The sequence below is a fragment of the Mastigoproctus giganteus genome, chromosome 2 (assembly GCF_048544385.1).
Source record: "Mastigoproctus giganteus isolate SK-2022 chromosome 2, ASM4854438v1, whole genome shotgun sequence".
In the NCBI taxonomy this organism is placed as follows: domain Eukaryota; kingdom Metazoa; phylum Arthropoda; class Arachnida; order Uropygi; family Thelyphonidae; genus Mastigoproctus; species Mastigoproctus giganteus.
The window spans coordinates 165,889,057-165,901,928 of record NC_143576.1 but is presented as its reverse complement, the minus strand read 5'-3'; the positions used below and the strand labels follow the sequence as shown (position 1 = coordinate 165,901,928).

The 12,872-nt window shown below is 36.0% G+C and overlaps 1 protein-coding gene across 3 annotated transcripts in view; it reads left to right on the top strand.

Annotated features, from left to right (window-relative positions):
• bchs (WD repeat and FYVE domain containing 3 bchs) overlaps positions 1-12,872 on the top strand; it is a 1,877,108-nt gene that overhangs the window by 675,676 nt on the left and 1,188,560 nt on the right. For all 3 annotated transcript variants that reach the window (XM_090389621.1, XM_090389619.1, XM_090389620.1), the window contains exon 28: positions 6,075-6,227. In XM_090389621.1, coding sequence (XP_090245747.1) covers positions 6,075-6,227 — 153 coding nt within the window. The remainder of the gene's footprint in view (positions 1-6,074; positions 6,228-12,872) is intronic.

Sequence of the window (12,872 nt, the reverse complement as noted above, 5' to 3'; positions counted from 1 at the left end):
ATCATCAGCGAAAGAATGGATAGGATTTTTAGTCAATGGAAGAAGGTCATTAATATTACCAGTGGGAGAAATGTTTGTTGTACCACTAAATAAGAACATGAAAAAAAAGTAGATTATTAGTTGCAGCCCTAAACACTCAGTGGTCCAATGAGGTCTGCCAGTCTAGCTATAAAAAATATATATATATATGAAAATGAAATATGGTATAAAACTATTTAAACTTCGAAAACTGAACTTTGCAGAACCAGCATTAATGGCGAAGTTGGAAGACAGTTTGCCGTCTACCATAGGGTGTCCATTTTAGAAGAACACAAAACCGGGACACTTATTTTATGGTGTCGTTATCTGTTGGGCGGGGATAATAAAAAATGTGTGAAATTTTTTTTTTTAATAAAAGACTTTTTTTTTTTTTATTTTTCCCATTTTTATTTTCAAAATGTAGAATTAAAAACAGAATACAGTTCTTAAATGTGAACAACAAAATTTATGCAATAAATATGAAAACTATTTTTTATTAATATATTCAGCAGAACTCTTCACGGTATTTAACAGAGATTTGTTATTTTTAATTTTATTCTTAAAATCTGTGCAGTTTAAATCCCTCAAATTAAAAACACAAGTAATAATTGCATTAACTGTACTTATCTCTAACCTATTATGCTCGTCAGTCCATTGTATTTCCATTAAACAAAATATTCGCTCGTTGCTGGCGTTGTGACCCGGAATTGCAAATAAATATGAACATAATCTAATAAACCCGCTGTTTTGTTCAAGGTATTTTATTTTTTTAAGTAATGTTGTCCATTTTTCAACACAACTCAATGTATTCCATTCTTTATTATTTTCGATTTCGTTTATGGCAATTTTTTTTAAAACTCCAAACTGATCATATATTAAAATTTTCATCAAACTTAATTTCAATTTTTTTAAATGATTCCAGAGAATTTGTTATATCCTCCCATTTCGGAATGTTTTTCATTAGCTTCCAGTTTAAGAACTGGAATTGTTCTAGGGTTTTCGACCAATTTTCTAAACATTTAGCCGTCAAATAAAAATCTATGCTTTCATTTTTAAACTTATTAACCTTTTGGTTTTCATATCACACTGAATAATTTTTCTAGCCTCAAATGGCAGAAATTGATCATCTATTCTGTTATCTAACATCTCAATTGTTTCTTCAACAATTATTTTAACCTCTAAAATAGTTATGTTTGCTTTTTCAATTTTTAGTATCTGGTTATTAAAGAAACTGAGAAAGCTGTGGGCAGTCCAGAAATATGCTTCTCCCAATGGATGATTAAAAAATTTCTAAATAAAAACAGGAGGCTTTTCATCGGATAAAAAAAATATATTTTAAACCTTCGAAAATTTTAAAAATGCATTCAATGGCAGGAAATAATGACAATCAGCGAGTTTTAGAGTGAGAGAGTAATTTTTTATACTCTATATCAACGGTAGCACAAAATTCCTTTAAACATTCTGTTCGAACAGTGTAAGTGTGAAAGTAAGAAAATATTTTTATTTTCTACCAGTTCCACGTCAACAGCTAGTCTTCCTTCTCCCGATTGAGCAGAATTATGGACTATGTGTGCTGTACATCCGATATCTTTGATATTGGAATTAACTAAATTTTGGAGGTGAGAAAATACGTTGCATTGGCCTCTTCTGTTGATCTCTCCAAAATTAACATTCGTATTGTCAGCTCCAAACGCAATACACTTTTCTTTGGGGATATTATTTTCCTTCAGAGAAGTAAGGATGTAGTTGGCGATAGTTTCTGATGTCCCATCGGATAAACAATTCATTTTAAGAAGCTTAACACACATACCATTTTTCTTGTTGAAATAATGCAATAACAATGGAAATACTTCCTCCGATTTATGGTTGCTTGCATCGACGGAAATTCCAAAGAATTCAGTACTACTGACATCTTTTAAAACTTCGTTAAGTGAATAAGGAGCCAGTATATTCTTTATTAGTACAATTATTTTCATTCGTGCACTAGAAAAATTGTGCAATTTTTGAGTCCTCACAAAGTTGACTGAAAAGGCTTGAGGAGCAGTCAGCACTTCTAAACGACTGATGATGTTTAATTAAATGATACGCCATCGTAAGTTCAGCGATGGCAGTGTTGTCATGTTCATTTGAATTTTCTTTCACAAAGAAGTGTTCCAATTTAGATGATGATGTAGTTGTTTGAAATTTCATTGTGTGTTTTTTCGAATTAACATGATCTTTGATATCACATCTCCCACTGTAACTTATGTTGATAAAACATGAGCACATTCTGCATTCAGCGTCATTTTCATGTCTTCCGTTTTTTTTTTTTATAAAACTCCATTCTTTCTGGAAGTCCTCTTTGAAAACACATTTATGTTTAGGAATTTTTTTTTATTATGCAGCTTAAACTAATTTAAAAAAACTTACACAAAAACACTCGCTTATCTTTCTCTATAAACTGATCGAGCTATGTGCACTGAAAATAAAGGAAGAAAACACACGTACAAATATCCAAATCACTGAACTTAAACTAAAAGTTGCGTGAAATGAAACTGAACATGTAACATCGCACATGCCTACACGAGAAACAGAGGCCTGCCAAGCAATGCTAGACACAACCTCCTCGATTATATGGATTGTTTTTTGACCATTATAAAGTTTGTAATGAGGTGGCCGCAAATGGCGCCTCCGTAGCCAGGTGGGCAGGAGCAGCAGTGCGTAGCACACGCTTTCTGATTAGACTGGGGTTCGAGCCTGTGACCACCAAATATGGAGGATGCGGAAAGGTCAGGGAATGACCACCACATATCTCCAGCCCGGATAAAGGGTAAGGGTTGGCGTCAGGAAGGGCATCCAGCCGTAAAAAGATTTCATGCCAAAACAGTAAAAACGCTGACCTCCTATATAATGGGAAAATGGCGAGGACAAAAAAAAAGTGAGGTGGCCGCAAATCGGCAGTGAACAGACGACATACAGGATGTCATCTGACAACGCAATTGAAGACAGTGCTCCGAACTCTGCTACTAATATTTTATTATGAACAAATAAATTTGTGCAAAATTGTTCATGAAAAGAAACAGGGACATTTAAGCGTCCCGAAAAAAAATTTTGGACACACTTACAGTTTCACATAAACCGGGATGTATAGACACCCTAGTCTACCATCACTGCAGTGAGTATTCAGTGAAAAAACTGGATACTCAATTACAAAAAAACAATTGGCTATCCATAAGTAATGTATTTCAAAATCCTTTGAAATATCAAGCGCAAATCATTGAGTTTCACCAAACTTTCAATTGAATTTAGATTTAAATTTTCGATTGGAAATGTGGAACTTGAGCCAGTATTTCTCCAGTGGATCAACATTTGGTTTTTCTTTTTTCTTTTTTTTTTTTTTAGGAGCATTAGCAACTAAGGCCATATTACTCCGGGGATATGCAGTGATCATTCCCTGACCTTTCTGCATCCTTCGTATTTGATGGTCATGGGCTCGAACCCCGGCCTGATCAAGAAGCATGTGCTACGCACTGCTGCCCCTGCCCACCTGGCTACGGAGGCACTGATCTAATTAATGAAGTTGTACAGGCAGTAGGAAGATTAATTCAACATTTGGATGACTTAAATCTTTTGGATGGCCTGTCACGTTATCCAATAGTAATAAAACTTTGAAGTCTAGATTTTTTCACAAGTTCAACAAGCATAAGCACAGAACCTAATATGGGGATTTTCCAATAATTTATTTTTGATTTTTTTGCATAATGATTATTAGCAAGCCAAAAGTGCGGATTCACAAAAAAGAATGGAAATGTTGTTAAATTACATCCAATGTAATAGCAGTCTCTCCCCCCCCCCCATTCAAAAATACAATGTTTTGAGGGGTTAACACAATTCTGTAACTGTGTTAGAGTGAAACCGTGTTATATAAGTACCATGTTGGGCAAGGATTGCCACACTTTATCAATCGTGTTAGAGCGAAACCGTGTTGTAGAAGTACCATGTTATATGGGGGTTGCCTGTATTAGTATTAATATTTAACATTAGTATTAGTATTTAAATATTAGTAATATAAGTATTAGTCATTAGTATTAGGCCCTTTTTTTTTTTTTAAGTCATATAACAGAAGGAAACCAGAGCATTTATTAAATGTTTGTTGTACCACTAAATAAAAACATGAAAAATAAGTAGATCATTAGTTGCAGCCCTAAACACTCAGTGGTCCCAAGGAGGTCTGCCAGTCTAGCTAACCCCAGGGGCTCACATCTGGTGAGTATGGGCTTGGCAAACCCAGGGTCCTGAGCTGGATATCATCATTCTTCTCTTTCTTGGTGATTCCTGTCTACTTCTCTCTCTCTCTCTCTCTCTCTCTCTCTCTCTCTCTCTCTCTCTCTCTCTCTCTCTCTCTCTGTCTCAGGGTAACTCGGGGATTTTTTTTTTTTTTTTTTCGGCTGGTGCAGCATAAGCCTTGTGCTTCCTTGTATTGTGTGGCTAATAATAATAATAACAAAAAAAAAAAAAATTTATATATATATATATATATATATATATATATATATATGAATAAAATAAATTTTCTGTTTAAACTCCGGGATGACCAAACGGTCAGAGGAGTTCACAAGATAGACAGATCACAAGAAACATCACCGTATTCGGTAGTCACGGGCTTGAACCCCGGTCACTCAAGCCATGTGTACTTATGCACCCGCACGCCTGACCACTAGGCTACGGCATATATGAAAATGAAATGGGGTATAAAACTATTTGTTTTCTTTGTGCTTTTTGTTTTTATTTGTTTATTTAAATTTTGTACATAATTTAAATATAATTTTTATAGATATACAAGTTAATGCAAATTCATCATGTCTTTATGTAATAAATTAACCAAAATTATTATAGTGGCGTCATTTCATTACTTCTCGTACTGTAAATGACATTTGGTGGTATCTCTCATTGTGGAATTATTTTCACAACTGGGATGTCGGCTGTTTTGCCATCGGGTACCTCCCAGCCCACCATTGAAGTGCCAAATAGCCTTGAAATGGCTGTCTGGGTGGCGGTTATCCACTGAGAATAGTAACAATCATCTTCTCTGTTGAGGAAGCTTTACTTATTTAAAGTATAACTGGTCGGCAGCTCATTGCAAAGGTATTCACGATATGATGTGTAATGAAGCAATGCTACTATGATAACTTCAGTTGATTTATTGAGCATAGACATAATGCATTGCACTAAAGTCTGTAAATTTTCCCAGTCTTGAGGCTTTAGCCCTGAATTTTTATTTAATAAATTCTTTTCCAGACTTGTTCTGAGCTAATGTACTAAATACTGAAGTCTGTTTGAAAACTATTGGAGGTTTCTTTATGCTTTTGAGGCCCAGGTCAGATGGCCCTCATGGCTCACCCTCCTCCTGATATGCCTCTAGTTGCAGTTCAGTGTTTTTTGTTGTGTGTGTGATATGGTTATCTGTCCCCCGCCCATCCTTCTGACACACAAATTAGACTGCATATATGTGATGTATACAGTCTAATTCCGCATTATCTACAGTAATATGGCGTCTCCGTAGCCAGGTGGGAAGGAGCAGCAGCAGTGTGTAGCACATGCTTTTTGATTAGACCGGGGTTCGAGCCCGTCACCACCAAATACGGAGGATGCGGAAAGGTCAGGGAATGACCACCACATATTCCCGGAGCAATATGGCCTTAGTTGCTAATGCTCCTAAAAACCAAATAACAAACAAACTACAGTAATACTTTAACTGTGACTGTGTTATAGCTCAGGATTGATTAATTCAGCAAACTTTAATTGGACAGAATTGGTATTACGTGCAAGGTGATATTATTGGCTTTTTAAACAACTTTCATGTTCTGAACCTGTGACGAAAATGTCACAGACTGCAAAATGCAAACTTCCATTTTCTAACTTAATTTTGAACTAGTGCAATAATTATTATAATTTCATGGTGCTGATTATAATTTAAAAAAGAATAAATTAATAATTAGAAAAATAAATAGTAACTGTTTTTTACTTCCTAAAATATTAAATATATATTTTATACTTATGTTTTTTTTAATTTTCAGACCTTGGCTATGTTATTAAAGAAAAAACAGCATCTGTTGAATAGCCATATTTTGCATCTCACATTTTCTCTTGTTGGGACAGTTGATAGTGGTCGTGAAACTACAGTAATTCCTAATCCTTCAGCCTTTGAAGACATGCTCTGTGATTTAGAGGTGAAATGAATTACCAAATAAATTTTTTAAAAATTAAGTCGTGATTATTTATATGCAGATTCAGCTGTAATATATACCAAATTTTTTTAATACATATCTGTTTTTATACCAGAAAATATAAGAATAGTGCTATATAACATTCTACACATTAATATTTATAATTAAGTGATGTGCAGTATTTGACACATTGAGAAATTGCGTTGTTGTGAATTTATTTCTAAAATCACTTTAATTTATTTATCACTTTAATTTTTCTTTCTTTGGTTTGTTTATGTAGTATTAGTTGTCAAATATTTTTGTGGTTCAGGACCATTTATTTTTTTTTGGGGGGGGGGGGGGGATGTTTAGCCCTGAAACATATTAAAAGCTAAAAATGATTAGTTAATATTGCTTACCAAAAACAAACATCAAAACTAAAATATTTCATTTTCTTTTTTTTTTTTTTTTTTCCCTTTGGAAATTTTTAAAAATTTTTAAAAGTAAATCATGCATAAGTAAGTACAAATACATAACTAAAATTGTTTGCAAAAAAAAAAAAAAAAAAAAAATGAAGTATAAAGTCACACAAATTGTGTAATATCAATTTCATTTTTTAAGAATTAAACAAATAATAATAAAAATATAGAATGTATCAGTATTAATGTCACAGACTGCAAAATGCAAACTTCCATTTTCTAACTTAAAATCAAGAGGAGCTCAACACTGTTTGCATCAATAAACACTTGAAAATAATGCTTCTTGTTTTTATTACCTGGTATTGTATGTCCTTTCTGTGGTAATGCCTGAAGTTATCAACAAAAATGAATGAGTTTTAAAATTTACGATAAAAATCTCTTTAGTAAATTTGAATGAGCAAGCAAGTGTTAGTACCTCATTGTGTTTAGTCCAGTGATGGTGTCTGATAATGCTTTTTTTCTACTGTTTTATAACAATTTATGACTGCAGTTCTGGATCTGATCTGGCTGAATAATATGGCATGGTGAGAATATTAAGTTGCATCAATATTTTCTTGTTGTCTGTGTGAGAAAGGGACATTTCTCTGAAAGTGAAACATGTACAAGTATATAGGTTGACTTGCAATTTGACAAAATTTGTGTTGCAGTTTGACTGCAATGCTATGCTGAATAACTTTACTTATTACACATAACGTGAAGAATTAAATGATTAAGCTGAATAGTTTCTGAATGCTATTGCTTAATGATAATTTCATTGACCACTACCATTTATGGAGAAACTAATTGATGGAAGAATTTAACAATTTTATTTTATAGAATGTATGAAGATTTTACTACCTGCAGGTTCATGTGAAGCTGTTGATGCGTTTATTGGCAGTCTCTCTCTCTTAATGTTGTTGTTGTTTGGTTTTTAGGAGCATTAGCAACTAAGGCCATATTGCTCCGGGAATATGTGGTGGTCATTCCCTGACCTTTCTGCATCCTCCTTATTTGATGGTGACTGGCTCGAACCCTGGTCTAATCAAAAAGTGTGTGCTATGCACTGCCGCTCCTTCCCACCTGGCTACGGAGGTGCCTCTCTTTCTTAAACAACATTCATTAACTTGTTTTGATTGATGTAGTAATGAATGCTTTGTACACACCCAGTAAACTCAGAGATTGAAGTTTGATTATCCAAATTGGTAAAAATATAAATAAATTTCCATATTTGATATATAGAAAATCATGCTTTTTAGCATTAGCATTAGTAGAGGCATTTGATGCAAGAAAGCAAGCTTATGCGGCACCAGCCAAAAAAAAAAAAAAAAAAACCACTTCCACTTCACCCCTCTGTTCGTTCAAAATACCTGTCCAGCTGAGCTTTAAACTTATTTAGGCTATCAACTTCCACGACAAGGGATGGACGTCTGTGCAACCAACCAACCACCCGCTGGCTAAAGGCAAATTTCCGCACGTCTATCCTACATCTGTCTTTCCTCAATTTGAATTTATGCCCTCTCAGGTGATTATTCTGATCGAGAGGAAGAATCCCATCAGCATTGAGCATGCTCAAACCATTCAAGGCTTTATACACCTCTATCAGATCACCTCGCTGGTGCCTAGTCTCCAGACACTGTAATTTGCAAAACTTAAGCCTTTCTTCGTAAGAGCACCCCTTTGTTCCCTTCTCTGTACTCGTTCCAGCAGCTCTACATCCTTCTTGAAATGAGGTCTCCAGACCTGTATACAGTACTCTAGGTGTGGCCTGACCATTGCCTTATACAAGGGAATAATCACCTCCTTATCCCTGCTAGAAAAATTCGTATATATCATTGACAATACACCATGAGCTACCCTTGCAGCCCGTCTGCACTGCTCAGAGAACTTCATATCTGCCTGCACAACCATCCCCAGGTCCCTTTCATTCTCTACCACTGTCAGTGTAGTACCACAGAGTTGATACGTTGCTCTGGGGTTGCTGTTTCCCATGTGTAGTACTTTACATTTGTCAATGTTGAACTTTACCCATCTGCTCAACCTTTCGAGATCCTGTTGCAGCAGCATAGTATCAGTAAACTCAAGAAAACAACTATAATGAAAACTTTTATGTAAGTGAAATTAAACTAACAAGCATATAAAATGATAATTAATGAATATCAGAGCTGAAATGGCTCAATACATTATACGTTATATTTCAATTAGTTAAGAATGGGAGGAATTACCTCTGTGATATCTTGTAGAACACTTCTGTGCTGATACTCTCCGTTGTTGAATCCACTATGCAAATAGATTACATGTATTCCACACCCTCTTTGACAAAATCAATGATCCAATGCACCCCAGAAGCAGAGGCCAGTGGACCCGAAGCAGACAGCTCTTTTCAACCAGAGTCGGGATCATAAGAAAGTGAAAACATGGGTATTGTGATGGAATTTATAGCATGGGGATTAGTTGTATGCACCAAGATTGCAACTAATCTCTATGCTATAAAGTCCATCGCAATACCCGCATTTTCACTTTCCTTTGATCGTGATTCTGGTCAAAGCCCTGTCTACATCGGGCTTTGGGTCTGCAGGCCTCCGATTCCGGGGTGCATTGGGTCATTGACTTTGTATATTTGTATATTGGATTCAACAATGGAGAGTATCAGCACAGACGTGTTCTACAAGACATCATAGCAGTAATTCCTCCCTTTCTTAACTAAATAAAATGATAATGAAACTCGCTCAATTAGAAAATATGAGACATTTACAGCCTTGCTATGTAATCAGTTTGATCGCCAAACAGTAAACTGAAATACTAGACCGGAGTGGCCATAGCACGGCTTGCAAGCCTCATGCAGCTTGCACAGGCTTGTGGTGTGGCTCTCATGTGGATATATTTTGATTTTATATATATCAAAATTTAATATATATAACACTGATTAAAGTTTAAAAATAATAACTTTATTTTTTTAGTAAGCATATTTTTTGTTACAAAGTTTTTTTCAAAAATATAAAAAAAGTACACAAATTTCTCAAAATACTAATTCTGACAGACAGTACAGAAGGTATTTACATATTAGGTTTGCTTGTTGATGCTTTATGGGTGTTGTTCATCTTAGCAGTTAGCTGCTGAAATTAAGTGTTGAATACAAAGACTCAAGATATGTCATATGAAAATAGAGATTAATATCTGTACACACACGGCGCCTCCGTAGCCAGGTGGGCAGGCGCAACAGTGCGTAGCACAGTCTTCTTGATTAGACCGGGGTTCGAGCCCGTGACCATCAAATATGGAGGATGCGGAAAGGTCAGGGAATGACCACCGCATATCCCCGGAGCAATATGGCCTTAGTTGCTAATGCTCCTAAAAACCAAATAACTAACAAACATAACTGTACACACACTCTTGTTTTAGGATATTTTTGTTCTGGAACCTGCTTCCAAAACTCAATAGTCAAGCAGCCACCTCCTTCTAGTTGTAATCATTTATCCTCTTGAAGCTCCAGTAGCTCCAACTCTACAGCTGCTGTATCCCCAGCAATTGGCAGTGAGACGGGACAGCCATTCTTCATAATGTCAACAAGAAAAAATTTTTCAAAAATGCAAATGATAGTTTAAGTGCTCATAAATCACAAAATCTGTCATTAATTTCTTCTGCCAGTCCGAGTAACTTTCATGCATAGTCTCTAGTTATTATTTCAAATCCAGGTAGAGTTTGCAAATTTTTACTCAAACAAGTGAAATGAGTGAAGGTTTTAGAAACCAGGTCCTTCTTGAAGAGTTTCAGTTTGTTGTGGAAGCTGAACACACTTTGTGCTAGACCAGAAATAAGTTTTACTTGTCCTTGCAGAGATATATTTAATGATTGTAAATTCTGAACAATATCTGTGAAAAATGCCATATCTATTAACCACTGGGCATCCACAAGTTAGGGAAAGATTTCCCTTTTTCTCTGAGAGATTGTTTGATTAGCTCCAAGTGAATGAACTTTGTTAGAGCATTACTTACCGAGAGCCACCTTACTAAACAGGACCACGATATATCACCTGGAAGCTGATCGTTGTCCATTTCTTCCATGGAGGCTTTGCACTGTCGATGTGTTTTGGTGCTTCAGCATATGTAGTTGGTTCGAGCCCGTCCACACCAAATACGGAGGATGCGGTAAAGTCAGGGAATGACCACCGTATATTCCCGGAGCAATATGGCCTTAGTTGATAATGCTCTTAAAAAACCAAATAACAGCATATGTAGTTAATTTTCAGAACTACCTCCATAACATGTTCATATTTAAAATATTTAGTTGTGTGTTCTTGATGAATAATGCAATGGACAGGGATAAAATCAGAAAAAAAATGCATCAGCAGTTAAAAGTCCCACAAGTCCTTTATTGGCACCTCTCATAGCCAGGATGCTGTTAGTTGCAACACCGACTGTCTTCTTAATCGGATTCCAAGCGCAAGATCAAGTGCTCCTTTTATGTCTGAAGCTCAAGTTGTATCCTTCAAAGCAGTCAGATCTAATAGTTTTTTCATGTCAAGATTATTTGTTACAAAACAAACAAATATGGCTAGTTATGGTTTCTCTTCAATGTCTGTAGATTCGTCCAGGGCCAGAATCAGTACTGAGCAATTCTTTATATATCATGTTACAAGTTATTTATGATGTCAGCACTGATTACAGAAATTCATCTTTCCACTGCATGTCTGGCTGCATTGATTTGTTCAATCATTTTACGCAGTTTTCTATTTTCTGGGTCTAAAACTGAAATTACTTGAGCAATATTTTTCTTGATGAACTCTCTTTCCATGTAGAGTTGCTTTGCCAAAGCGTTATCGAAGGCCAAAATAAATCCAGCCTCTGTTGTTACATATGCTTTAATAAACATTGATGTAAACTTGGTTTGACGATTAAATTTTTCTTTTAAAGACAATATTTTAATTCACCTTTACATGGAACTGGTAGGAAATTGTTGGGTGAAAGAACTGTGATTCGTTTCATAATGGCACTTAAAATTACTGGCCTTGAACTGTAAAAATGTTGCTTGATTCAAAATACAAGTTGGTTTACCATTTCTCTCCACAAAAACAAACTCCTCTTTCCACTCTGCCTTAAATCCCGTATTCTCGTCTTCATATTTCTGCCAGATGGCATAGTAACTTTTAAAGGGTCTCACTTAAAAAGAAACTAATAACGTTCACACAAATTAGATCATGCACTGTAAAAAACTGATTGAACCACACGTGTCTAAAGACTTTTGTCATAGAGATGCTATGCATGAAAGATGAAGCCATTGGCTTGTGGAAACATATTTATGCATTTTATTATATAGCTCTTTCCAATGTGTTGCACATGGAAGACTGCTGCACAAATTGGAGCAGTGTGGCGTTGGAGGCAAATTGCTGCTATGGATAAAGGGATGGTTGAGTGGGAGAAGACAGAATGGTAATCAGTGGACACTGCTCTTCGTGGACTAATGTTATTAGTGGATTCAGTGTTTGGTCCATTGATGTTTTCTGTATTCATCAATGATGTTCATGATGGTATATCAGGCTTAATGTCCAAGTTTGCAGATGATACAAAGGTCAGCAGGGTTGTTAATGACACTAATGACAGTACGCTGCTGCAACAGGATCTAGAAAAGTTGAGCAGATGGGCTGAGAGGTGGAAACTGAAGTTCAACATTGACAGATGAAAAGTACTGCATATGGGAAGCAGTAACCCCAGAGTTATTGTTATTTTTGGATTTTAGGAACATTAGCAACTAAGGCCATATTGCTCCAGGATATGCGGTGGTCATTCCCTGACCTTTCCGCATCCTCTGTATTTGGTGGTGACGGGCTCGAATCCCGGTCTAATCAAGAAGCATGTGCTACGCACTGCTGCTCCTTCCCACCTGGCTATGGAGGCGCCCAGTAACCCCAGAGTAATGTATCAACTGATGACCTGGGGATAATTGTGCAGGCAGATATGAAGTTTTCTCAGCAATGCAGAGTCTGCAGTCTGCAAGAGTAGCTTGTGGTGTCTTGTCAATGATATACAAGAATTTTTCTAGCAGGGATAAGGAGGTGATTATCCCCTTGTATAAGGCAATGGTCAGGCCACCTTGCATACTGTATACAAGTCTGGAGGCCTCATTTTAAGAAGGATATAGATCTGTTGGAACGAATACAGAGAAGGGCAACAAGATTAGTGAATGGGACAAAGGGTTGCTCTTATGAAGAAAGGCT